The sequence below is a fragment of the Vanacampus margaritifer genome, chromosome 1 (genome assembly GCF_051991255.1).
Source record: "Vanacampus margaritifer isolate UIUO_Vmar chromosome 1, RoL_Vmar_1.0, whole genome shotgun sequence".
Classification (NCBI taxonomy): Eukaryota; Metazoa; Chordata; class Actinopteri; order Syngnathiformes; family Syngnathidae; genus Vanacampus; species Vanacampus margaritifer.
In genome coordinates, this window is record NC_135432.1 from 24,759,949 (window position 1) to 24,787,910 (window position 27,962).

A 27,962-nucleotide genomic window follows, 5' to 3' on the forward strand; every position below is an offset into this window, starting at 1 on the left:
CATTTATGACAAAGTTTACATTCTTATTTTCACCAAAACCCCCAAACCTGATAGATAGATAGATAGATAGATAGATAGATAGATAGATAGATAGCTATTGTGTACTGTATACAGTGTTCCCTTGTTTTCCGCTGGGGTTAGGTTCCCAAAAATACCCGCAATAAATGAAATCCGCAAAGTAGTTAGCTTTAGGTTTTACATTTGTTATAAATGTTTTAAGGCTGTAAAACCCCTCATCTCACGGTTTATACACTTTTCTCAACGAGGCATTTACATTTTCTCACATTTCTCTCTTGTTTAAACATTCTCAATGTTCAAACCTTCATAATTTTTTTGAAATACATATATTACTGTAAAAAAAAAACGCATGCAAAATTGCACACACACAAAATCAGCAATACCGCGAAAAGTAAACCGCGTTATAACATTGTACATACATACACTCATATAGGCTACAATCCACATTATTTACTTACATACAACAAGATATGTGTGTAAACACGAAACAAACCTAAACATGGGATATTTTCATCTTTTTTTGCTCTTAAAGATATGTCATGTAAAACAAAAAAACAAGTTTTGTCTAATACGGAAGTTGGTTGTGCTGCTGTGCATGTATTAAATATGACTTTTTTTTTTATTATTATTTTGCATGCTGAATGCTGTGATGCATGACGTGACATCTATACCATAATTGAATGATTAACGGTACACACATTTGGAAAATAACTACCCGGGTATTCTGTCTTAAAGTTCTCTGAAATACAGAAAAGTATCCACTTGATTAATTAAAAAAAGCAAAGCACATGACCGCCATTCACAATTTACACATTTCACCAAGATTGATCGACTTTTTTGATTATGGTAATTCAGTGTATGACACCAATCTGTCCAGTAAAAACGATTGCTATAACTACCTCTGGTAATGCTTTGATGGCTGAAAAATAAGAAACACTAGACATTTTATCATATCTTTATTACACAAAATAGACATTATTTGTATTCTACAACAACACATGACAAAATATATTTCATTTCTTATAGTCCCCCTTCAAACATACTTTAGGCTTTGCGGAGATTTGTGGAACATATGCTTTTTTAATATGGAGAATTTTCTTTTTAAAATGACTTAGCAAACTGAAATACAGAGATGGGGGGAAAAAAGTGCTTCATTTTAAGTAAATATAATATATACATTATGGTATATTTGGTGAACCTTATTTTGAATGCAAGTCCAAACATAGGCAATATGTACATATCAAATACTGCAATATAAATATATATATAATATATATATATATATATAATATATGCAATATAAAAAGACAAACGTTTAACTGGAAGCCACAGGCAGATATAAATGCATTTACTGAAAGTGTTTGTCTCCCACCAAGTCAAAAGTTAAAGTTAATTCTGACGCCAGGTGTAAAAACAAATCTTATTTTGTTAAATATATTATTATTAGTATTTTTTTTTTTTTTTTTTTTACAAAAAGTGACTTCTCAATATCACAAGCAAGTCATTTTCAATAAGTGTGCTTTTAATATTTTTGTGTCTCAAGTCAGCGTCCTAAAAAAAGTGAACCATGCTATCCTCACATTCTTTGGGCACAGTGTGCTTGTAGTTATGGCAAACTAACTTGTAATTTTCTCCATGATTATTGTCCCAGTATTCGGCTCCACAAACCTTGTACTTGATGGCAAATTCTAAAACTGCTCCAGGCTGCAGGAATGGCGGGACAGGCAGGTGGAAACGGAACACATCACAAGTGAGTTGACCTCCTTCACAGATCTTGGAGCTAGTAGAAATCCATGAGGCCTTAGTTTCTGCATAGCTCTTCCACTCTGTAAATGAATAGCGAGTTGCTACATCTTTCTCAAAATCTAGATTGAGCACCTGGGCAATACCGATGACACCAAATTCAAAATATAGGACTCTCTCGAGACACACTTTGTTCTTGCAGAGACGATGCAAAAATGCTGGATGATCGCCGGGTTGTTGATCAAAAAGTGGTTTTAAGTAAGGCAAGGATATCTCCAAATGGTTTCCGTCGGCCAACTCTGCAGCCATTAGTAATCTAAAGCTGACGTGAGGAGGTACGCATGGTTCCTCTGCGGATTTAAAAAACTTGATATCCTCCAGGTCAAGGCCCAGGGAGTCAATAAATCGTACACCAACATGTCTGCATTTCCTGTTTTTTTCTGTGATAGGAGGCAGAGACTGTGAGCGTTGTCGGATGATGGATTTTGGTATGTGTTCAGATAAGGGAGTCTGAACGTCCCGACCACTTGCCGTTGACACTCTGGGACCCGGCGGGCGAATGGGAATCGGCCTCTTCTCCATATCACTTTTTACTTGCCGTACTTGCCGTAGCATTTCTTTCAGATTAATGGCCATACAGGGCTTCGAAAATAATCTACCAGCGCCAGTCTCGTGTTCAGATGATGTAGGCAGAATCTTCTCTTGTCCAATAAACCACCCTGTGTCCATGTTGTCAGAGGACTGGTGCTCACCTGCGAAGAATGTTGGGAATGATTCAACTCTAGTGCATATACAGTATGTGTACTCTATACACTTATTAGAGATATGGTATCTTTGCATTGGCTGTTGGTCCAATTTGAAATAGACTTAAAATTTTTAATAATAACATTTAAAGCACTCCACAGAATAGCACAAGAATATATGAGTGAGCTTTGAAATTAGTATAGACCAAAAAGACTGCTGAGATCTGCTAACCAAACATTATTGGCTGTTCTAGAGTCAAGTTTAAAAAGTAAGGGTGATCGAGCCTTTTCAGTTAAGTCGCCTAGGCTCTGGAACGGCCTCCCAAACAATTTCAAAAATGCGCAGTCTTTCATCTTTTAACCCCTTCAGACCCATAGATGGTCACAGTGGACATGACATATTTGCGTGTCTAAACCAATAAAACGCATAATTTGGATGATGTCAACACTTCTGGTTCATGATTGGATCTTCCATACCCATCACAAACACAAGTTCATTTACATGATGTCCATGTTAAAAATGTTGCATATAAGCATATAAAGTTTATAACACATTACAGCCATATTATCCTGGCGCCCACTATAACTAAAAAAAATGAGATAACCCCCCAAAAACATTTCCATGTTGTTCTTATGTGGGGAAAAAAAGTCAAAATCAGCAAAAATAAAAACACATTTGCCCAGCAGAAAAAATGCGGGTCTGGAAACTAATTTTGTTAGGCTTGCTTTTACTGATCTTACAGTTTAAATTCTTATATTGTATTAGTATATTGTATGTATGTTTTCTTTTATTCTATTAATCTTTTCTATGTCCAATTTACTTACGGCTGTTCGATTGCTTTTATGTAAATGTATTTTGTTTGTAAAGCACTTTGTACTGTATTGCTTGAAAGGTGCGGTATAAATACATTTATTATTATTTATTACAGTAGAATTTCAATTTAACGGACTAAAAGAGGTAAGGGGGACATAAAGCTCAGTGGCGCTCTCGTTGTCAGAGTTGTGCACAGGGCAACCGTGCAAGCACAGATTCAGCACAAAGCAAGCCTTGGAAAAAAAACATGTAAAATATTTAAAACTGCTTCAAATAAAAGCAGAGAAAGACTTGAAAAAACAACAACGTTAATGTTATTTCGTAGTTTTCTTTTTTTATTTGATTTAATGTTAATAAGGATAGCTGCACTACTCCAATGTAATGTTAGGGCATGTGGAATCCATATGGCATGCAGAAAACGGATCGATCATCATTTTGCCCATTTTATCTTTTATAGTAGAATGGACAACAAAATGTTGTTCACTATCGCATCCCCCCAAAATGCACTGTATTGGTGCAAAGTTGACGGAAATCGGACGTGGTGGGCATAGATGTGCATGAGAAAACATTAACAGTAAATACAGGAAATGGTGGGCGTGTATTCGACGAGTACGTGCAAAGCTGCATGCAATGTTAAAGTTGTGCCTCAACACATCCATTAAACAAATACGTTAACTTTATCTTACCATATAAATAACGTGGATCTGTTTCAGGCTGCAGTCTCGCCTTGATCCTTCATTTCTGTCTGATAGTCTCTCCGACGTGATCTATAACTTTAGCCCCTCAAACAAGACAAAAGGCACCAACACTTTCTATTGATAACGATTAGCTATCACGCGGGCAGCCGTTTAGGAAGCTGCACTTGAACTGATGTTTTATGGGGGATTGAGTGCTCGTAAAATACGTGACCTATGTCTAAAACCAATACAGCATGTTTTCTCGTACCTGTCTCAATCCTCTCCAGAGATACTCTATCGCTGATTATCAGTGATGAAACCTAGTACTAACTAAAATGGCTGTATTGTTCGATTCAAAAGCAACATATGAACGCTTAAACTTCTAGTCCCACAATGCACCTGTAAATTGACGTCAGGACTAGCAGCGGGCCAGTCACTGGCAGGTAAACAAACCTGTCACTGACGGGGAAGGCGAGTCAAACAAAGCGAACTACCCCTATGGCCGTGTTATTTATTGGATAATGGCGATAGTGGAGATGAACAATAACCATATACGTCCGTTGTGCCGCCGCGTCAATGGATTCGAAGCTGTGTTGCTGCAAAGAAGAGACTAACTGGAGAGACGGTAGCAACGCGCTGGGCAGAGGCAGCTGTCCGCAGACTCCACACTGACGCATGATGCGCTGCAGTAATTTTCCAGAATGGGTGTTAACATCCTTATTCCTACAGCTGAACATCTGATCCGATATATCATTTGTTTTCTTTCGCTAGAGTGTTAATTTAGTTGGCAGACTCAAATGACCATCACCGCTGAAAGAGTGCAACATGGGGCCCATCATACAAGAGCGCGCAGCATCCATGACACTGAAACGCGTCGTTTCCAAAGAGAAGATCCGCGTCAAAAACACTGAAAATAGCGGACCGAACACCAGGTAGGACATTTAATCCAACGTCCTAAAATTGAATTATATCGGGTGAATGTTGAGGTGACCGTGACCTATCTTTGTTTGCACAGTTTAAAGAAAGGAAAGAAGATGAAGAAAGCAGTGGGCCAAGCGAAAGGTGGCCTGCCAGGACCAGGTCAGGACCAGAACATCGTGGAAACAGTGCAGCAGGTGAATTGATGTCTAATATGTAGACAACACTGACAACACTTAATGGGGGGTGTTGATCAGCAAATGTCATCAACATTTGTCAACTGTGGACATGTGATTGTGAAGCCTCTCCCGAATTGAGAAAATATTTAGCGCCCGCCCGCCCCCAAACCACCACAGCAACTATAAATAGTATCATTTGTAAATAAAATTGCTATACGCCTCTGCAAAGGAACTAATACTCATTGTGCACTCTCTGACAATGAGAGCACCACTGCCACCTACTCTAGTGGATGTGCAATTACAGTTTATTGTAGTACGGCAAAAAAAGGAGGCACACACGCCGCCCTGGCATAGCACCGTCCCTCACTATTTGAGAAGGACTAGATAAAGGGCTATGTAAATAAACTTGACTTATTTGAAATTGTGTTTTTTTTTCATTTTCATATAATTTATGGGATTTAATGAATCTTAATTTGATTTTACAGTATTACAGTTGTGTTATAAAAAAAGAGGTTTGTTTTACAGAGTTCACAGCCGAGGAGTTCCAAGTTAAAATCTAGCACCTCTGGGAATACAAGCAAACTCCCTAGGTATGTTTTAAAAGAACTTTGTATTCTTCCCAAAGATTCTGTTTCGGGTACTGTCAATCATTGAATGCTCACAAGCATTTCCATGTGTGTGCGTCTTTCTCACAGCCCGGCAGAAGCACGAGATGCAAGACCTCAACTGGGCCAACATTCGAGTGTGCAAAAACATGAGGAAAGGAGAAACCATCAACGAATGTCACAATGCAGCTCCGAGCTACAGCAGAATCACGGGGGCATGGGTAAGAATCGACGAGCACTCTCTCTTCCCCTCTCCCCTATATCGGGACTACGACACATGCCAGGGCACCCGCATTCCCCAGCCCCTATGCCAGAGGCCCTTCAGGATCCCTACAAGGTTGACGACAGTGACAGTGCCAGTGACCTATCTGACTCAGAGAGGCTGCCTGTGCTGCCATCGCCTTGTACTCCTTGTACGCCTCCTCATCTAAATCTGCGAGCTGAGGTCATTAACTCTGACGACTTCCCACTGGACATCCCTGGACCTCATGGGAATGGAGATGAGGATGAGAGTGAGACACCTCCTCACTGTTACCCAGACTTTCTTCCTCCACCTTTCAACACCTGGAGCCTTAGACAGCTTGCAGTGTTTCTTCATACAGAGGGTCGTGGTGCCCCCAGGCCTAAACCGGTGGGGCCTTTGGAGAAATTCCTGGAAAGATTGCTGCAGTTAGAATGGCTCCAAATTCAAACCGTTCAAGCTGAGAGCAGCCGCCCACCTGGAAGACACACGAGGCCTCAGGCCACACCTGGTCACTCTCCTAGACCTCATACAGCCCCATCATCCCGACTTAACTCCCCTAAAGGCCCGTGGCACAGCCAGCGAGCCTTCCCATTTGTCATCAATCCCCCTTCACCAGCATCTGCTGCTACACAGTCCCACCTGCCAGTTTGCCCACATTGTCACATTCGCTACCCTTTGTGCAAGGGGAGTTGTTCTGCCTACGCCTACCAGCGCCACTCACGTCTCAGCCCACTGCTGGAGCGCAGAACCCGACCAGGGGCGCCTGTGAAGAGAAGCTGCAGCGAAACACAAGAAGCCACCAAAGAAGGTAAGAGCCAAGGAGCACAAGGCGGAGGTGGAGCTCAGATCCCAGTGAGCCCTTCAGCAGGAAGGAGTCATCTCAGGCACATGAATGCAGCAGGCAATGCTCGAAAACAACCCCAGGAATTGGGAGCAAACCCAAACGGTAGAGGCCAGGTGAGGAAAAGTCGAGTTAGAACCAACTCTGAGACCGATGTCAAGAAGGAACCTAGTGTGGTCAAAGCAGTAGGTACTGAGAAACATGTTGTAGGGTCAAGTAAGAAAGGGGCCATCACCTCGAAGAAATTAGATGACTGGCAGAGGACAACAGCAGGAGGTCAAGCATCTAAGAGCGCCATGAAAAGAGCTGCTAAAGAGCCGCAGTCTCTTGCTAAAGCGCCTTCTAGTGGTGGAAAATCAAAAAATCCAGTCCATTCTGCTGCAAAGCAACATTAACTGTAGGCCTGTAGTGCTTTACTCTGTGGTCACTTAGCATTGTACCCTGAACCTATGCTTGCTTTCGTGTAATACTAACGCGTTATAATGTCACGCCACTGTCCAGATCACTTTCAAGAGATACCATATAACTATCCGAATTTCAAAGCACAGCATTATGTGCAACAGCAAATAACGATTAGAAAGTTACACTATGCGCAGGAGAATATTATGTCTTCTCAGAATGCTCATGCAATTTGTACCAAACTACACAGCATTTTCATTTCTTGTTATGCTACTAATTTATAAAAAGGCATGAAAATGGCAACCACTTGCCAAGTTTTAACAAAAGCAATCCATAGTGATGGTTACCAGCTACTAGTGTAGGAATGTTTTATTTATTCATTTATTTACTTACTTACTTACCTACTTACTCACTCACTTTATATTAATTTTAAGATGGTCTGTGTGTTCATTGCTTCCCTGTCTGAAAAGCATGCTTATTAATAAATTGCAGTGTGTTGCAGGGTGTGCCACTTTTACATGTGCAAATAATTTCACATTTTTGTTCAAAAGGGCTTCTTGTGTATGAAAGTACGAATGGTTGTCTTTGAAAATGAACTGTATTTTGCAGAGCTGAGCTCTTATGAAAGTAATGACAGTAATGTTTGCTATGAATGTAAATGCGTATTTTTCCAAATTTTATACATTATAGTTATATTTATGTAATGTGTTGCAATTGTATTCATCATTGTCATTATTATGTTTACATACAGTATGTGTCATACACTTCATGACAAATATTTATATTAAAAAAACTAAATAACTGTCTATTGTGCTGTCTCACTCTTAAATCAAAGTGGTTCAATAGCATGTTGCACATGTCATGCGATAAATTTTTAAATAATGGTAGATTGTACTTGGCTACTAAAGTAAACCCATAAAAGGAGTTGCGATGCGCACACATGTAAATGGGTTTCCTTGATGCTGAATGTCAAAAATGTGTTCAGTGTAAAGATACATATTATTCACACAAGTACCAAACTGCAGTGCTCATATTGATTTTTATTTAAGAAACAAACAAAAAAACACAAATTACACATCCAAAATTTTACGTTATTTAATACACCCTTACCACTATGCCTTTTAGGCTTGGTATATAGCCTACTGCAATTCAAAGAAAGTTGTAGCAGAGTAATTCAATGTTAGAGAGCCAGACCACTGTTTTCTAACTTTTATTAAAAGCACATATTAAAACGTAAGAAGAAAAAAAAATCACAGGCACACCATTAACCAAAAATGTTACAAGTGTTACATACTAAATTAATGAGGCACACCAAATGATCTCTGCCACAGCCCACAGTGGCTGGAAATCGCGTATGTTGACTAACCACAACAATAGAGCCATACGTGATCACAAATGATGTTTAAACCTACTTGCAGGCATGGATGACACCATGAAGCACATTCTGTCATACAAAGTTCTTTGGTGAAAGCACATTAAATTTTCCGGACCTTCCGGTATTCACGGTCATTTTCACAACCTGCAAAAAGAACATGTGTCAAGACTTGACAAAAGATGGTACATTATTAACACTGTAAATAGTATAAATACCCAAGTATGTGTTGGCTTTTAAACATGAACACTCAAATATTTCTGGGTTGACTTTCTCTCTAAAGACTGGCCCATCATTCCACATGAGTTCGTATCCACCCACTCTTGATTCCTTTCCAGTCAACCTGAGGAGGTGCAGAAGATTAATACGGTTTTATTAGTGGCAATGCAGCATGAAATATGAAACTTTGCTTTTGAGGCCGTGGAAATGTACCTTCCTTCCATGTCAACAACATTCAAAGTGTCATTCAGCAATCTGTACTTCATCTCGTAATCTTCTTGATTACTGGGTGTAAGTGATGGAGAAGCATTTACTTCAATTAACCACCTGCAATAAGATGAGGAGTGGCATCAATGGCCAAATAATAAGCAATTAAGAGCAGCATTAGACCTTCATTGGGGGAGAACAAACTTTTCAACAAAATGTCTAGGATGCAATTTAAAGATTTACAGAGAAGTGAGGCAGTTGGGCCAATGTCCCCTTGTCACTGAAGTAAATTATACAGAACCGCATTTGGTTAATTTCTACAGTAAAAGAGTTAGTACTTTCTATTTTCTTTCTTTCTTTTTTTGGACATATCCATAGCCTAATGGAAAGCATGTGCTTTGTATTTGAACTCACACGGTTTGAGGTTGTCATCCAACAAAATGTCATAGCCATAGAGCTCAAAGCAGTGTTTGTCATTTATAATGATCTTCTGCACACTCTGGAGGCTGCTGATGAAGATGTTATCCATCTCTTTGAACAGGATTTCCACCACTTGTCTTCCGTGCTTTGCAGTCAGATACCTACGGAGCTTTTGTAACTCCCATTTACAACCCTACGTACAGGCACAAGCAATTAGGATAGCATTGAGGAATAGATATAACATTATCAATTAAACGTGTGTTGTAAATTACTCACCTTCTCAGGATCATAGTCAGGTGCTGTTTTTTGAACAGACACATTAGTGAGATGCACATCTGTAAGGAAGCACTAAGGAAAATGCAGGATTTTTTATGAATGGAAACTAAACATGTAAAGGAAATGTGACCAGTACTTTGAAACAAAAACCTAATCGTGCATAAACATATCAAGTACTTTTTCCTTACAAATCTTTTTTTTTTAACCGCATGTTCAACATAAAGGTTGAATCAATCAATAGAAATACTTCAAAAATTCTGAAAAAGGATACACTTGTCATCAATACTACTCAGGGAGAAACGTGTGCTTGAGAGGCGGGCAAATCCCTCTCGATATAGCCATGCCTTCAAGGGAAAATACTGAGCAACAATAACACATATTAAATATACAGTTAAGACCAAAATAATTCATACATTGACAAAATTCTGAGTTAAAGTGTGTGTTTTGGTTTTGTTTTGTTTTTAAAGTTGTTGAATACTGTAGCCTATATTCTGGCTGGAAATGACCCAAGAACATGTTGAAATACATACAGATGGATCATATTAAAAATAGATTTGCCATTTTCAGTATTCCAATTCTAATAGGTTCTAAATGTAGAGTACATTGAAAATGCTCTTGAGTATATCCAGAATGCTTTAGAGTTTCCTCAATAATTTTCAAGATGTCATAAAAACATTGAGGAATATTCGTATAATTCCCATCTAAAAGATACTTATTAAAAAAAAAGTATAAATACATTTCAACTCAACATTTGTCCAGCATATGAATCATGTTGGTCTTAACTACAGTAAAAATGTAAATTTAAATATAATTTTGAATCTTAAACATACAGATGTGACCATCACATAGACCCGCAGATCAAACTTCCTGCCTGTGGAGAAGTAACAAATTAGTACATGTATGTTGCTTTACTTCTTTCTGAAGTGTATTGTGTATTTTTGAATACATTTGCTTTATGAAATTAGATTGTTGAGTCAGTGACTTACCACCAAGTAGGTAGGGGTTCTCAATGTAACGCTGCGCCACATAGCTTTCCACTTGGTTTGCATCTTTTTGCTCCTCTGAGCGGGTACCATCATGCTGGAGCACAATGTTATCAATCAGATCACAATATATGCTGTTATGTGCAATCACATACAAACAGAACAGTATACCTTCCGCCAGTCCACAATGTCTTTCAGTTTTTTAAAAAGGAAGATGCCTACCCCTTGAGATTTTGCTGCCTATGAAAACATGAATTTCTCTTAAATGCTGTAAATGAGCTCATTCACATTCTATTGTATGCTAAACAAAACAGTCATCCATTGCATCTGTGATGAATTTGACCTAACCGGTTTCATGATCCAGGTGCTGCCAGGATTTCTTTTGAACTCCTCCACGAAGAGATGATACTCATTAGGCAGTGCAAAGGTACAGGGGAAGAAATCACAGTTGGAGCCCTCCATGCAGCTGGCCTCTCTTTCAAGATGTTTCTTGAATCTTTTCAAATTTTTCAACATGAAATCTTTACGAGTCAACTAAAACATGAAATAGAAAAAAAATTATTGAAAGCTGTGGGTTTAAGTGATAAAACAAGCTGACGCAAGCTGACATTAGGCCCTCACCTCGTAATTGTTGCGAAAGTGGTTTATTCTTACGTGTTCCTCCATGTATGAATGATCAAAATTCTCCCTCAGCCAGCTCACATCACACCAATGAAAGTCCCAGTCACTATCACTGTAAGAAAAACAACACAATCCTAACAAACAATATCAAATACATTGATGTTTCAACATACCACAACTAACTCTTTGACTTCAATCCAGCCTGGTCTTTGTCTTAAGACATCCTGTATGGTGCCAAGTGGGCCACATCTGTAACGCACAGCACATCTTCCCTCCCTGAGGAAAAAATGTCACCATATTGAGATGTGCTGCGTCCATCATTAATAAAAACCAAAACAAAACATTAAATACTTCACTCACCGCTTCTCAGTGGGCTTGCTACAATCTTTGGATGATTTGCACCCAATTGCCTGCAGGTGAGGAAAAAAGTCCCTCAACTAGTTACTCAATTTTGTGAGAACTACCGGTATCTTAGTGTTCAAACTGTGCACACAGTAACAGTGGTTTACCATAATAATAGTTAAAATAATAATAATAATGATATATTTGCGCCCTGGATTGGCTGGCAACCAAGCCCGCTGGGATAGGCTCCACCGCCCCCTGCAACCCTTGTGAGGAAGGACTAAGCGGTTAAGAAAATGGATGGATAAATATATATTTGCTGTCCTATAATATACTACTAGGACAACAAAGAACAATTACGATAATAATCGATTAGTCTGTTGTTTATTTATTAATCAATTAATTGAATAATAATAACATGTTTTATTTTTCAACCGTTTATTAATAAAACAGGAAATTATTTCAAATTGATAGTGCTGGAAATGCACAAACATACGTTATGATTTAGTTACTCGTTTGGTCCATATGTCAGAAAATGCGCAAAAATGTTAATCATTGTTTTCCTAAGCAAATATATTATTTTTGATTCAACAAAAAGATAATGAGTCTGCTTTCATGGAGAACTACAGAAATTGGATATATACTTTTGAGAAGCTGAAAATCTGAGCATTAGGGCAATATTACATTAAAAATATATTAAATAATTATTTAAATAAATGAGTATTAATTTGATGTCAATGTTGATTAATCGTTGCACAATTTTTAAGAATAAAGCCTCTGCCTTATTTTGATTAACACCGAGTGCTACCATGTGACTGCATCTGCATATATTTTAAAGTTTGTCACGGCTGTGCACAAATGCAACTCAGCATATTTTATAATATAGTATTAGTTTGATAGGTTAAGGTGACGTACGTACCTCTTTCGTAAACACACATGACATCCCATTACTGTTTAACCTGGTCACTGACATGTGGACGAATTCGTTAAATTTCAGGTAAAATTTGACGACAGAACAAAGAATGGAAAACATTTACCCGCGTGACAGCTGCTGTTGTCATGGTAACTACATAACAGTGCAGATCGGAAGTGCGACGTCGTTATCGTCCTGTACGGGATTTGAGAGGGAGCAAATCGAAAAAGTTTATGTAATGTGATGTCTACCACCCAGTGGAGAACAGCAGTATTACAGCTCAGAATGATAACCATAAAGCAAGCATATAATCCAGGGGTGGTCAAATTCGGTCCCCGAACGCCACTATCCAGCCTGTTTTCCATGTTTTATACTTTATATTTATATAGATATATACGAGCAACCTCAGAGAGGCTAAGCAGAGTAGACAATGGATGGAAGGTAAATACTGTAAAGCTACGCCCTGCAGTTAAAATGTTGAATTTATAAACATCTTGAAATGGTGACTATAAAGACCACTACTCCTCAGGTCTTACGGCCCTTTGTTATTTAAGTTCCACTGACCCAAAAAGAGCCTATGAGTCTTCCATGTACACCTGTGATGTATCCTCCACTGCCTGCATTGTCATCCTTCCTAACTCACCAACATTCTGTCATATTCACTTTCTTCTTGTGCATTGGTCCATTGCCAGTGGATGCTTCTGCTTACACCTAGCAGCACCACTCACGACTCATCCACAGCTCAAGTACTGAACCACGTGTACCAGGAAAAGGAAGTAGCAAGAGAGCAACGCACAATAAGATCAGTGTGATTTACTTTATCTAGCACATGCATCAAATAAACAGCCCATTGTTAATATCATGAAGATTTGCCAAAATGAAATATTGCCAATCCAAACATACACAAATGGGTTTTGTCTTGGAATAACACCGACATCAGAATACAAAACAAATGACAAAACAAGGTAGGAGTAAAATCTGGAAAGAATGACCTAAATGTGAACAATGTGAACAATGCGTGACATAATACAGTTTGTTGAAAGAATAGCTAATAAACGTTGATAACAGACAGAAGTAATTTCAAGTTGCGGTCCAGTGAGAAAAAGAGTCAATGGCACTCTTGAGACTAATGTTACAACTGAGGTCAAGAAGAAAGTTATTTAGAAGTACAACATCAAACTGAAAAGTTTATGTCCTTTTCTGGCCAGGAAATGTTTTCAGGAGAGAATTTAACTGGTGTTCCCTGTCATTGACACAACCTGAAAAAAAAGGTACATTAAATAATCATCTTGTCATTCTGCTCAATGTGATATTACAGTATGTACATGTTTTATTAAACCTTGAAAAAGAAGCTTGTTGACTCCAAACAAGCTGCTCCCTTACCCAAGTATGTGTTGGCTTTTAAACATGAACAGCCAAATATTTCTGAGTCGACGTCCTCGCTATAGACAGGCCCGTCATTCCACACGAGGTCATATCCACCCACCCTTTTCTCCTTTCCAGTCAACCTGAGGCGGAACAGCTCTGTTACTGTCTGTATCGTGCTCATAAGAGATGACATTCACTGATTGAAATTATTACAGTATCCTTGACTGTATGGACAAAAGTATTGCAACTTACGGTATTGGTTACAGTGGAACTGTTCACCAAAGTTCCCATGCAGTTGACAATTAGCTAAAATGTCATGGAAGCCATTCTAGCGTTGAGCCCAAGCCCAAATCGTCATTAAGAGGTATGTGCAGACTTTTGCCCATATAGTTTTTACATTGAAATCCCAACGAAAGCTGTCAAACGACATGGTGATTTACCTTCCCTCCATATCCACAATATTCACAGTGTCTTCCAGCAGGCTGTACTTCATATCGTAATCCTCCTGGCTACTAGGTGCAAGTGATGGCGAGGCATTCACTTCAATTAACCACCTAAAAAAAGGATATGGGTTGGCATAACTGTCCATTAGGTCATCTTTTCAATGACAGCCTTTAAGTAGAAATGCAAATAATGTTATACGATTTGCAGAAGTATTGTCATTAATGCTGCAGGAACACACTTGTCTTATTAGTCATACTTTCCTTTGGCCAAATATTTTACTACTGTTTTAATATCTGTGTGTCAGCAGGTTTAATGTTCAATAACAGACATTGCGTGCTAATCTTAGTTTGTGTGTGTCTTTGGGTTATGTGCATATCTGTGTGTACATTACAAATGGATGCCTCTGTTCTCATGCCACACACGCAAATGTGTTTTATATTTAAACTCACACGGTTTGAGGCTCTCATCCAACAAAATGTCATAGCCATAGAGCTCAAAGCAGTGTTTGTCATTTATAATGATCTTCTGCACACTTTGAAGGCTGCTGATGAAGATGTTATCCATCTCTTTGAACAGAGTTTCCACCGCCTGCCTTCCATGCTTTGCAGTCAGGTACCTGCGGAGCTTCTGTATCTTCCATTTACAACCCTATGTCATGGCGGACACATACTTTTAGGAGAACAAAGCTGGTATGATGTCAGAGGCAACCGCAGGTAGCAGTCACGTGGATGTGAAATTACTCACTTTTTCTGGATCATAGTCAGGTGCTGTTTTTTGTACAGCCACATTAGTGAGATGCACATCTGTGTAGGAGGCAATAAGGAAAATGTAGCAACTTTGATGTTTAATGTGCAGCATAAATGGAATGAGCACTATATTGCAACTAAAACCCAAGTACCAATTGCAGAATCGTATCAACACTGCCATAAATCTTCAAAAAGGATACACTTGTCATCAATACTACTCAGGGAGAAACGTGTGCTTGAGAGGCGAGCAAATCCCTCTCGATACAGCCATGCCTTCAAGGGAAAATACTGAACAACAATATCACATACACTATTAGATACTGTGTACGTATTGTTTTTGTAACCCAGGTATAAATTTAAGTTAAGAAGTAAAATCTACTTTTGGGGACCGAGAAAAGTCATAAAGAAATAAAATTGGTTTAAAACCAATTCAAAAGAGGAAGATAATTATTGTATTCGCATTTTTATGGTAAAAACTAACTTTCACAAGTGCACCTGAAGGCCCCCCGTGCCCTCAGCCAATCAGAAGCAGCATAGGTCACATTCAGCCTATGGATTGAGAGGTTAGTTTTGGCGCGCTTTCGCTCTAGTACTTCTTTTACTTCGCGAGTGACGTGCCGCAGTTACGAAGAGGTGAAGCAGCGACACAAGCAGAAAGTTTAGAAAGCTATTTGAGTAGATTTGAGAAGATTTGAGACCCGCTTACTGTTACTTAGTGAATACTGCTTTGAGCAGTAGCTAGTCTAAACGCAGGTTGGATCGGAGCTAATACTGCATGCTGGAGAACTTATTTTTTTCTTTCCCCATTTTTCTTTTCTTGTACGTGGTGAGAGCGTTCGACGACGCCCAGCCTTCAAAGCATACTGCAACGTTGAGCAACGTGTTATGCTACTTAGAGACACCCTATTCGCCATTGCTAATAGCCTGTTAAAACAAGTTAACTGTATAAAAGAAGCTGAACACACACACAAAAAACACAACTTCATAGTCCCTGCGAGACGGTTGGTCGTGGTAGGACAAGCATTTCATACATCTTTTGGATTTACCCTTGGAGGTGACAAACAGTCACACAGGACAAGTGAACTTTATAGAAAGGGCCCCAACAATTTGAGTTTAACTAAAAGGTCTGAGCTATTTTTTTGGTGCGCACAATTTTCTTGCAATTTATTATTTTCAATACCAATTGTTTTTTTTCCATGTTGCAACAATGCATGCGTTGCTACGCAACTGTTTATCTGTGTTGTGTCATTATTGTTGCTCAAACATATGTCTCAATAAGAATCTGGGTTCTTCTGATGCTAGTCCAAGTTTGTCAAATCTTAAAAGATCAATTTCATTGTTATCTTACTTAATCTGATAGGTGGGTTACATTTTCATCATTATACTTAATTTGTAATTGTTGATTGGGCATCTTTTAGCTAGAAATGACACAATAAAGTACTTTAAACATAATTGTTACAGTGGAACCTCGGAGTTTGAACGTCTCGGAACTCGTACAATTCGGACTTCAACCCAAAAATCGGAGTAAAAAAGGCCTCGGAGTTTGAACTCATTTTCGGAGTTTGAACTCATTTTCGGAGTTCGAACACCCAAGCAAAACGAGCTAAGCCGAATGTACCTTGAAAACGGGTAGCCGAATGAAGCCGAGCAATGCCGAATGCTCACGTTGCGGTAGTTGAGACGATGCGCTGCTCATTTCCAGTCAGATCGCGAATACTCCCGGAGGTGCTCCATACTCGTGAGTGCATTTTGATTATTCCATGACAATTTTCTTCGCCATGGGCCCAAAGAAAGACAACAGTGCCAGTGACAGCAAAGGAAAACATACAGGGCTACGAACCACAGTGGAATTAGAAAGGAGTTTATCGCGGCGTTGTAACTACCGTGACGACTTCTGTAAATACTGGCACGAGGAACCCCCCCCCCCCCCCCCTTAGCTGTTCAACAACGTGCCTGACGTTAAACAACGCTCGCAAAGACCGCTTAGTACTCTAACAATATGCCCAATACACAACTCAGGACTGAACTAAAGCAAGCATTAACATAGCATTTATCATCACCTGATGCCATCACACGACAAAAACGTTTTTTTTTTTAAATTGTTTTTTAATTGTTTTTGTTATTGTGTAAATACTGTACAGGGTGTAAATGTAAAAAATATAAATAGAAATTAAAATGGGAATTTTATGTTTTTGGAGCTTGGGAACGGATTATTTGCATTTACATTATTTCCTATGATAATTTTTTTTCCGGAGGTTGAACAATTCGGACTTTGAACACTTCGCAGGAACGAATTATGTTCAAACTCCGAGGTACCACTGTATTTTCATTATTTCCCATGGCCTTTATCCTGTGTTCTAAAAGCTTAGTTGATTAGAACGCTCCTTATTGTGTTCATCCTCATAAAAGACACATGATTGGCTGCTAACCTATACTATTACTGTACTGTCCAGGCTGCCATCTTTCGGGGTTGGCAGCCATCTTTCCTGTGCTCTCTTCAAATATTTTTTGTTAATTGTCACCTAATCTTTTCCTAGGAGCCACTAGCTGTGCCAGACCTATATATTCAAGAAACCTCTCCAGGATTCACTGGGACTCACCATCAGGGATGTGACCTTGGATCATAAGGTGGTTTGCGTCACAACATACACCCTCACAAATGGTGACCCAGCCAGGGATGATCAGGCCCATGACTTTCTGCCCCAGTAGGTAACCAACGGATCAGACCTTTTCAACCAAGGCCACCAAGTGTGACTACGTTGGCAGATTATATGACCTCTTTTCAGCTTCATGCTCAGTTGACTAAGGACCTTACAGAGCAAGCATTGCGCAAATCCTTTGCAACAGACTTCTATTGACTGCGATTTTTTTCCAGCCTCTGTCCTTGCACCATTTCACGAGTTTCTGGTTCTTGTCACGTTCCCTGTCCTTGGCTTTCTCAATGTATTCTTCACGGGGCGTTGTCAGTTCCAACATGATAAGGTGTTTTGATGCCGCTGAGGTGATGATCATGTCTAGACAGAGAGAGGTTGTCGCAATGTGCTGTGGTGATATAAGGTACTTTCCCAAGTATTTGTGCAACTGCTAATCAGAGCCTATGGGGAGAGGACAGGGGGTCTCTCTCCATTTTTGATTTGGTTGGTGGTTTTGGCAGCTCCTTGTAATAGGCCTCTTCCAGAGCACAACAGGCACAGGTTGTCTCGTTCTTTCTCCAGATAGAGGTTTTACAGGGTTTCACAAGGCATTGTGGACTACCTGCACTGGAAACCAGACATAAATTAGCTTACAAGCCGTTAGATCAGGTGCTCTTGCTCTACAGGCTACCGTCCCACCATGATCCATGCTCTCTGCTACTGGAGCCCTACTGCCCCGCTCACTTGTTCTTCTAACCTCAATGTCAGCTGCTGACACTTTAGCATCCTACAAGTCCCTGAACCAGGCGGGGCATCCAATATTTCATGCAGTGAGATGCTGGTAAGGCTGTGCAGCTGGCCGATCATTTTACTTTCTAAGGACTCGATTGTTGTTACTCGAATTGCGTGGACCAGCAGAGGCCATAAGACTTAGGGCAGGATGGAATGCTGGCCCTAAATCTGTTAAGAGATGAGCAGTCAATCTTGGTGAGCTAAGTACCAAGCGCTTGCAAAAACGGTGGCATTGTCCTTTATGCAAGCGTCAAACATGTTTCTCAAGCTCTTGACTGGATAGAATAACTGTTATTGAGACTGTAAATTGGAACTTTGTCAGTTGCCTTGCCCCCAATCTCCGCCGCCATAGGCTTAAAATTCTTACTTTCACAGTTGATGACTTTTTCCCGACTCTAAGATCCACCACCGCCAGTAAATTTTTTCGCTCAAATAAAAGCATACAGTGATGCAGATTAAATACTTCAGGGTTCAAGGGGCCTTTACTTGATCATATAACACAATTTTGTTTGCAAGTTGCAACGCTCCATGGTCTATCACCAACCTAAGATACACTAGTACATACTACCAGTACATAGTAAGTAGGAGTAGACTCATATTTATAGTACAGTATTTGTATGAAAAACTCAGTATGGGCCATAAATATAAAAGCAATCTCAAAAAAGGCGAACTCACTGTAATTTTGTACCCCACCCATAATGGATCCGCAATCTACTTTTGGGTTGCAACCCACCAGTTGATGCTGCTCTAAAAATATATTTTTGGGATATTTTAGAATACAGACTTGAAACTCAAGGCCCATGGTCGAGATCTGGTCTGCAATATCATTTTATGTGGCCCGTAAACACAAATAAGGAGCGTTAACCAAAATTTCAAATTGTTGCATGCAATAAATAACATTGAAATTGCACACATTTTTTGTTACCTTTTTCACGCTAACTTGAACAATAGTTTAACAAATTATTCTCCTTGACTTCTGATAACCTTGACACCCTTGCCTAAGAATGAGATTTCCTAAAAAAAACAACAACAAAACAACAACTGACAATGACAATTTTTTGGGGGTAATGTATTTCCTCAACTTCTTGTCTTTTGCCACTTTTTTGTGCTATTTCTAGCGAGAAGATGCCCATTCTGGGAGGGGGATTGGGTGCCAGGTTATGAATAGCCTAATTTTTGAATTATCTGTGTACAATATTTTAATTTAAAATACATGTAAATGTTATCTTCACAAATGAATTTACATACTGATGTAACCATCACGTAGACCCGCAGATCAAACTTCCTACCTGTGAAGAGGTAGTGAATCAGTAAATATATAGTGCAATACATTTGCTTTGTATAATTCGATTTTTGAGTCAGTGACTTGCCACCAAGTAGGTAGGGGTTCTCAATGTAGCGTTGTGCCACATAGCTTTCCACTTGAGCTGCATCTTTCTGCTCCTCTGAGCGGGTGCCATCATGCTGAAACACAATATCATCAATCAAATTACATTGATGTGTTTTGTATTGTTTATCCATCTATTTAATATCATTCAAAATCACACACCTTTCTCCATTCCATGATGTCTTTTAGTTTTTTAAAAAGGAATATGCCTGCCCCTTGAGATTTTGCTGCCTGCAAAAATATGCTCTAAATTTAGTGTCTCATTAATTGGTGACATCATTCACTTCTATCTTATGCCAGATAGTCATTGTTAATATTTTTTTCTGAAGCCATTTTGTCCTGGATCTGTGTTCAATATGAGCTTACTGGCTTCATGATCCAGGTGCTGCCAGGGTTTCTTTTGAACTCCTCCACGAAGAGATGATACTCATTAGGCATTGCGAAGGTGCAGGGGAAGAAATCACATTTGGAGCCCTCCATGCAGCTGGCCTCCCTTTCAAGATTCTTTTTGAATCTTTTCAGATTTTTCAGCATGAAGTCTTTGCGGGTCAGCTGAATGAAAAATAACATGTAACTGTAGTGTTGTTATTGAAAGCGAGGAATTCATTCGTAAAACTAATGGCACACATGATTCCTCACCTCATAATGGTTGCGGAAATGGTTGACTCTGACATGTTCCTCCATGTACAAATTCTCCTTGAGCCAGCCCACGCCACACCAGTGGAAATCCCATTCACAATCACTTTAAGAAAAAGGTAATTGCTCAACAACAAATAACGAATATGACTAAAGCTTGTCATGACGACCATGTAAACTACTCACTCTTTGACTTCAACCCAGCCTGGCCTTTGCCTCAAGACATCCTGTATAGGGCCAATCTGACTACACTTGTAGCGCACCACATATCTTCCTTCCCTGATTTAAAAAAAAATAAAAATCACAAGACGTTACCTGTCATGTGAGACTAGTAGTTAATTTTAAACAGCAGCTCCTGATGTTGGTATTTGGAATGATGGTAAACTGAATTGTCATAAAGAGAATAACACATCATTGCTATCCAGACTAGAGGTGGTGTGTTGAACAAACATGACTGATCATTACAACATCTGGTAAAGTTTGTCCGGCAGTGCTTGTACAGTGATTGTCAGTAGAAAACAGTATATGGCAAGCCCTGTGTTAACATGTGACCCGTCTGCTAAAGTAAGGTGGCACTTTACATGCTATAATCATTGTTAGTCATTCTTCAGAAAGCAAACCAAAAATTTCCTACTCATTAGCTACAAATTACACACTTCATTCGATGACAACGCTCATTCCCCTGCTATCTTTACGACCTGTTCCCAATTTGGCCCCTCTGTTAGCAAACCAGGACTAATTTGTCTCATTCACATATTATTTGACACTGGGTTATTTACACCCTGACAATCACAGGGCACATATAAAAAACAATTATTAACTTATATTCAAACATATGCCCATAATGTAATCATCTTCAATGAACCTAACATGCATGTTTTTCCAATGTGGGAAAATGTAGCTGGAGAAAACACACACAAGAACGGGGAGAACATTCAAAATCCACACAGGTTTGAACACTAAACCTTAGAACTGTGAGGCAGAGGCGCTAGCCACAGAATGCTTTCCAAGGTACAATTAATGGGCTCGTAGTGTCCGTTAGTGAGCCATTATAACCAAGCAACAAAACAGCAGACATGTGACAACAGCGTACATTACAAAGCTGGAGTGTCACCGACTGCTTCTCAACTCGACAAGACGTGCGAAAATGCTGTTATGAAGAAAGGTGTCACTTTAGTAATTTATCCTATAGCAGAAGACCGTATAGTGCTTAAACCACGTTGTACTATTACGACCTACAAAAAAGGCAAACACGTTTGCAACAAGCGGTTGACAAGAGTTACCGCTCTATGACATCATAAAGCAACTAGTGCCTCTGAGCGTCACGTGTCAAGTAGCGCCAGATGATGACGGTTGGAACAGGCGACATTCCAGCTTTGTTTTGCTAAAAATGTCCGGTAAAACGGATAAGACATGAAACAAAATCCACATGAAAACACGCTTAATTTGAGACGGTAGTAGATGTATGAAAACTGTAAACATCACTCTACACTCACCAGCACCACATTGGGTCAATCAACGCAATCAAAGGTAGCTTAATTAAAATTTGACTCTACAAAATGATGCTGCCCAGTTTTAAGCAATATCACAAGAGAAATTTTAAGATTCAATGACAAAACTCTATGTTGTAGTTAATAACCTATAGGATTGGCCAGAACATTGTAATAAATTACCAGCTATAACTACTTTGTACATTCGAACTTTGAAAGATTCGAAAATTGATTCTACAAAGATTGTATTAGCTTCTGCCTTATAATTCTGAGGTCCTGGATTTGAATCTCGACTCAAGTCCTTCCGTGTGGAGTTTGCGTGTTGTGTTTGTTTATATATGATGTGCCGTGGGATTAACCAGCCCAGGCTACCTCTTGCCCAAAGTCAGCTGAGATATACTCTAGCTGACCCACAGCCATAATAAGGACAAGTACTATAAAAAATGGATACATGCATGTCCCAAATATTCCATTATTGTATGTTTTTACCTGACTTACAGTATTATTCCAGAAATATAACTTAGGCTATTGCTATTATAGTTTACATTTGCAAAGAACTGGACTTTATTGTACAGAGATCCTTTGAATATTGTTGTCCTTTTACCTACAAGACAGAAGAACTGTGAGCCAGGCCCTTGCTGGGATCCAACATCAGTAACCTCTTAGCTCACAAATCTTGTGGATTCTTGTTCTTGTGGATAAAAAGAAAAACAAATTCCACATACACTCCAAATCCGTTTTGGAATTCTTTCCAAGTTACAGCTGCAAAGGTGAGACTAAGGCCGTATTGTATTTTCTTCCATTTTCTCTGTCTTGCCGGTGTTTAACTGGACATTCCAAGCACACAGACCAAAAGCTTTGCCTACATTTGGACTATTTGTGTGGATAATTGCAAAAAAACGTAATGAGTCCAGTGTGAGCGTTGGCTACTTAGGTGCAGACAATGTCCCAAACATTTAATCATCCATAATTTAAAAAAGAAAAAGAGAAAAGGGGAACTATAGAGTGACTCAAAATTAGAATTTCATGAAATCACTGTATTTTTTTTTTTTTTTTTTAACTATACATGGATGTCAAACTGCTCAAAATTGCAGCGCTTTGCTGCAGTTAAAGAACAGCTCTCAAGTGTGTTTTTACAGGTAGAAAGTGAGATCATTCATTGCGTTGTACATTCCGTACATGTACATTACGTACACGCCTCTTTGAAAGCATTACTCAAACCCTTCTGTCAACCCTACTTGAGCTACTTGATGACTCTTCGTATCGATGAAAGAGAAAATGTCCTTGCCTTTATGAGACAGCATGTAAACCTGTCAATTCCAGCCACAGAGTGTTAAGCTATGTGTAGGATTCAAGTCTGAAACTGTCAGAGCTTGACATAGTAGTTGTTCTAGTAAAACAAAACAAAAACAAAACAAACAAAAGCAATCTCACACCACTGTTATGTAAAGATCCTAAGGTTTCATATTTGATTTGTTTTGCACTTAATCGTATCGATACTCAAAAGAACAAATATTTATTTAAGCCTTCTGTTTTATTCTGCATCCTTATCTTATATTGAAAATGGATTTTCTTTCTCGTTGATTTTTTTTCTGCATTATCATTAGATTAATTAGATGTTTAATCTGTATTTGACAATGAAGAAATGTCCATATACTACAAATGGATGGAAATGTTATGGTTTTGTTTTTTGGAGCATGGAGAAAAGCTGCAGCTCCTGAATTGCAATAAAATCACCATTTGGTGGCACCAAACCCTAACTTCATGGGATTTTATACACATGTCTGCTCCAGTAGTTTTAAACACTCCAATTGTTTCCATCATTTGATCTACTTTTGCGGAAGTGTTAAATAGACACTTTATGACAGGGTTAGGGAATCCTGGTCCTCGAGAGCCACTTTTTTTTTTTTAAATGCCATGCTTTTTTATTTATTTTATTTTTTAACCCTCTCTTGCTATTAAAGCCATATTATGCAACTTAACTCTTAAAACTTAAGAATTTTTGAAGACATAGAAGTTGAATGTTATGTAAGTGTAAAATCTCAGAGCCAATGATGCCAGATTACATTATGCTTTTGGCAAATAAACAAATGATGTAATGAGAGAAACTGTTGACAGTGAATGCCTGACAAAGCATTTCCAGGTAGGAAACTCTAAGTTTGGTGCGAATGCCAGCCACTCATTGACTGCAAAAGACTTTCTCCCAAATATTTTAAATATGTTTATATTTGTAATTATGTCACTTGATTCCCTGAAAATGGAGCACAGCACATAAAATGGCTATCGATCCTAAATAATAAATGCTGATCCTAAATAATAAATACTGAACCTTATGTTACTGCATGTATACAGAGTACGATATATATTATAAAAAGTCAATGACAATTAATACATCCCTTTATCATATTTTTGCCTTATGCAATTCTCTGGTAAAGAATGCACTTACTGTTTCGGTAAGGATAGCAAAAGGTATTTAAAATCATAATTTTTTTTCAAATGAGGTTTATGATGACAAGAGTTTGCAGCAGATGATGTAGCGTGACAGGAGGATTATGAAAGAAAACATTGCGTTGTGGTCTGTTGTGCCACAGGCAAGTTCGAGGGCTACGTTTTCAGAGATCTTCCTGTCAGGGTCGGAAAAATTTTCAATTTGATCAACACAGGTAACTGATTGATTCATGAATTGATTGCCAGTTGATTTCATTACCATTTGAAATATAAATAAAAACACACACATGATTTTTCTTTTATCTCGGGAAGCATTTGGTTGTTCATGCTAGTCATTAGCCATTCTGTTTTATGCCCTGTGCTATTTATTTAGTTTAAAATCATTTATGGGTTCCATACAGTCTGTTTGTTTTGTAGTGACAGAAACATGGTTTGATTAGTGGTATAAGCATTATGCTTTAATTTGACTGATGTAACCTTGGTGGCTTGGGATGCTTGGCTTTTCTCGATATGTCCGCCATAAGGTAACAATGTCTCAATGTTTGCTCTGAACACTTACATTTATTGTTTTAAATGCCTCAATGTCAATACTGTTACAAAAGCTTATGCCTGCAGACAGATTCCTGTGAAAAGCTAAATAAATGGGCAGATTTTTGCCCATAAATGCTACGCCTTTTTTGTCTCAGCCACCCACCAGGAATTCAACATTCAAGCTTACTTTTGGCTTTGCTATAAACAAACACAGCAAGATTTAGCTTGGTTTTAGGCTTCAAAATCAGGTTGATGTATGGGTTGGCTACTTTCCAAAGCGGCAACAGTAGTTGAGAACATTGGCACGAGCTCTCAGCAGCAGTTAGGCCTATCACAATTGCTCAACTCAACCTACCCTAGAATCTACTAACCCTACTCGAGGAAACTAGAATGCTCTTGAACTTTTTAAACATGTTTTAAACAGCGTATTGCATTCACTTGGCAAAAAAAAGTCCTGTTTTTCTGACTAACTTTTTGGGGGAGCTATGTTTTTTTGATTTTTTTCAGTTTTATTAAATATTTTTTCCCTTGTTTAAAAATAATAATATTTTCCTCTGTTTTTCTGAATATTTATTTTTCAGTTTTTCTGAGTAATTTCCCCGTTTTATAAAATAATATTTTTTCTGTTTTTCTGAATATAGGGTTTCCCTCAGAGATTAGAGAACAAACCACCATACAGTATACACATTCATTCCTTTATTGAGAGTCAGTAAGCAAACATGACCATCTTATTGCATATGGAGGTATGCGGGAAAGTGTCCGCTTCCTCTATTAGCGAGTCTACAACAAGTCACTTGGAGTTCAGAGGTAAAAAAATAAATAAAAAATACTCCGAAAAACTGTTTTTTCAGTTTTTTTTTAAATAGTTTTTTTCTCCATTTCTTAAATAATTCCCCCCTGTTTTTCTGAGTAATTTTTCCTCCTGTTTTTCTGAATCATTTTTTTCAGACTGTTTTTCAGAATATTTTATTGACAGAAAAAAAATATTCAGAAAAACAGAAATAAAAAAAATACTCCAAAAAAAACAGCTCCCTTCAAAAAATTGTCAGAAAAACATGAGTTGTTTTTTTCAGGTAAATGCAATACGCTTCCGCAGGTTCTGACAAAATAGTCAGAAAATTATTCATGTGTACTGTTACTTTCTTACCCCCTTCTTAACATCTGTCAAGTTTTTTCTTAAGCTTCTGCATCTCTGCTGAAGTTATCTGGCAGCTTTGAAAAGTGCTGATACCAAATGTATTATTCACACACTAATTTTATTTATTACGTGTTGAAACTTCTTGGTAGCCTACATTGTACAACACTAATCTTATTGACATAATGAGGTTCAAAAACACAATGGAATTCAAATCACAGTAGCTTGAAAATGTCTTCACATAAAAAAACTTGCTGTTGGTCATATGCCAGGTCCTCCCTTCACCACAGTAGCACAAATCCCACTGTCAAATTTAAGTGCAATGACTTACATAGCAGATGTTGAAGTTTACTATTGAATTTATTTACTTGTTTCTTATTATTTTATTTTGTTTTTGCCAAAGACCTAATGATGACCTCAGGGGCCAAACAAGGGTCAGGTTGGTTTGGCACTCAGTTCTGCAGAAGTTGCTCATTGAACTTGGACAGCATTAAGCTTCAAATTCTCACTCACCGCATTTCTCCTGATCCAACATAATTTATCAGCTTGTCTCTTTCGAACATGTCACCAGATTTCTTATAGCCCCGAGGTTAAATTCCTCTTTTACTAAACAAAAAACTGAATTATTTTTCTTCCACAGAAAGTACACAGAAATTCTTATCAGTTACTGACTGTGCTGACGACAGGTGTGGTGTTGAGTGATTGACTGATTGACCCTGTGATTAACTGGCGACCTGTCCCGGCTGTATGTCACCTTCCATCCTACTACAAATGACAAAAAAACAACAACAAAAAAAGGATGCCTCACCAATTTCCCTCAACAGTGACCAAAAAACAGGGATTATTAATATCCCACTGTAATTTCCTTCAAAACAGCTCAAGATAATTTTTTTTCAGTGCCATATTGCGTGCAAGCTCGTCACATCATTACATTCCTACAACCATTTTTAGCAAGAAATAGGATAAGTTGAGCAATGTATCATATTTAAATTTGATTATTTTCTAGCAGCTAATTCCAGGATAAACTCTTGTCATTACGAAACCATTATTTCCCCAACAGGCATTTTTGGAATAGCATTTTTTTTTAACCTTTTAAAATTCAAACAAGTCTAAAAAGAAGTTAATTGTTCCAACACAACCTTTCAAGAGATTTGACTGAATTCTAATTGATAGAGAAGAGTAAGTTGTATAATGTGGAAAGCAGTCAGTTAGTGTGTTTTATAATATGTCATGCTGGAATTGACAATGGTTCGAGCCTCTGTTGACAGGCGGCAAAAGAACATGCCTAGAGATATGGGGTTGCTTAGTTGCTTTGTTCTAAATTGTTTATTCTTTTATCTCGGGAAACATTTGGTTGTTCATGCTAGTCATTAGCCATTATATTTTCCGCCATGTGCTATTTATTTCGGTATCTGCTTGGTAAAATTAATTTGTACTGTATATGCTGTACAAAAATTTGCCATAGTATTTGTTGATGTTTCGAGTGAAATCATGACGGATGTGATGATGTTGACCATCAAGTTTTTGTTAGACTTTTTTATTGCAAAGTTCACACAAAAATGTACATTTTGATCTAGTTTCAAAGCGATCAGTGAAGTAGAAGCATACTAATTTCATAAAACAATGCATCAGCCCAAAATGCACTATTGTTGGCTACACCATAATATAAATAAATTTTCCCAGATGGGAGAGGCGGAGAGTCATACCATGAATTTGGACCCATAAGGCATATACTCAATTCACATGCAGAAAAAAAAAGCGATACATTTGAGACAAGCAAAAAATAAATGGGAAACACAATGGTATGACTGTTTTTGG

At 38.4% G+C, this 27,962-nt stretch overlaps 4 protein-coding genes across 15 annotated transcripts; 1 reads left to right on the top strand and 3 right to left on the bottom strand.

Moving 5' to 3' along the window:
• Positions 1-615: 615 nt before the first annotated feature.
• ppp1r3da (protein phosphatase 1, regulatory subunit 3Da) lies at positions 616-4,450 on the bottom strand. Of its 2 annotated transcripts, none has more exons than XM_077542246.1 (2): positions 4,264-4,450; positions 616-2,513 (listed from the first exon to the last, which is right to left on the bottom strand). In XM_077542246.1, exon 2 carries the CDS (start codon positions 2,488-2,490, stop codon positions 1,570-1,572), a length of 921 nt encoding a protein of 306 aa, XP_077398372.1. In that variant the 5' UTR covers positions 2,491-2,513; positions 4,264-4,450; the 3' UTR covers positions 616-1,569. The 2 variants fall into 2 exon arrangements, with proteins under 2 accessions (XP_077398372.1, XP_077398363.1); XM_077542237.1 differs by lacking the exon at positions 4,264-4,450 and adding an exon at positions 4,005-4,257 and having other exon boundaries at positions 620-2,513.
• On the top strand, positions 4,412-7,987 carry fam217ba (family with sequence similarity 217 member Ba). 2 transcript variants are annotated; one of them, XM_077542224.1, is made up of 5 exons: positions 4,412-4,683; positions 4,767-4,927; positions 5,011-5,110; positions 5,618-5,682; positions 5,788-7,987. In XM_077542224.1, the coding sequence occupies exons 2-5, from the start codon at positions 4,821-4,823 to the stop codon at positions 7,175-7,177; spliced, it is 1,662 nt and encodes a 553-aa protein (XP_077398350.1). In that variant the 5' UTR covers positions 4,412-4,683; positions 4,767-4,820; the 3' UTR covers positions 7,178-7,987. The 2 variants fall into 2 exon arrangements, with proteins under 2 accessions (XP_077398350.1, XP_077398342.1); XM_077542216.1 differs by having other exon boundaries at positions 4,412-4,927.
• Positions 7,988-8,201: 214 nt separating this feature from the next.
• LOC144040551 (putative tubulin polyglutamylase TTLL9) lies at positions 8,202-12,860 on the bottom strand. 5 transcript variants are annotated; one of them, XM_077554831.1, is made up of 15 exons: positions 12,659-12,860; positions 12,541-12,587; positions 11,640-11,689; positions 11,463-11,555; positions 11,280-11,391; positions 11,007-11,192; positions 10,830-10,898; positions 10,662-10,755; positions 10,506-10,546; positions 9,947-10,034; positions 9,676-9,734; positions 9,396-9,592; positions 8,986-9,099; positions 8,772-8,896; positions 8,202-8,700 (listed from the first exon to the last, which is right to left on the bottom strand). In XM_077554831.1, the coding sequence occupies exons 1-15, from the start codon at positions 12,828-12,830 to the stop codon at positions 8,657-8,659; spliced, it is 1,491 nt and encodes a 496-aa protein (XP_077410957.1). In that variant the 5' UTR covers positions 12,831-12,860; the 3' UTR covers positions 8,202-8,656. The 5 variants fall into 5 exon arrangements, 4 of the variants coding, with proteins under 4 accessions (XP_077410957.1, XP_077410973.1, XP_077410966.1 ...); XM_077554847.1 differs by lacking the exon at positions 12,541-12,587 and having other exon boundaries at positions 12,659-12,833; XM_077554840.1 differs by having other exon boundaries at positions 12,541-12,679.
• Positions 12,861-13,332: 472 nt separating this feature from the next.
• LOC144036894 (putative tubulin polyglutamylase TTLL9) lies at positions 13,333-21,779 on the bottom strand. 6 transcript variants are annotated; one of them, XM_077547872.1, is made up of 13 exons: positions 21,634-21,779; positions 20,727-20,819; positions 20,544-20,646; positions 20,271-20,456; positions 20,067-20,135; positions 19,888-19,981; positions 19,766-19,806; positions 15,293-15,380; positions 15,091-15,149; positions 14,798-14,994; positions 14,343-14,456; positions 13,918-14,042; positions 13,333-13,793 (listed from the first exon to the last, which is right to left on the bottom strand). In XM_077547872.1, coding segments are annotated over exons 1-13 (1,242 nt in total). In that variant the 5' UTR covers positions 21,636-21,779; the 3' UTR covers positions 13,333-13,722. The 6 variants fall into 6 exon arrangements, 5 of the variants coding, with proteins under 5 accessions (XP_077403998.1, XP_077404007.1, XP_077403971.1 ...); XM_077547881.1 differs by lacking the exon at positions 20,067-20,135; XM_077547845.1 differs by having other exon boundaries at positions 19,766-19,981.
• Positions 21,780-27,962: the final 6,183 nt, after the last annotated feature.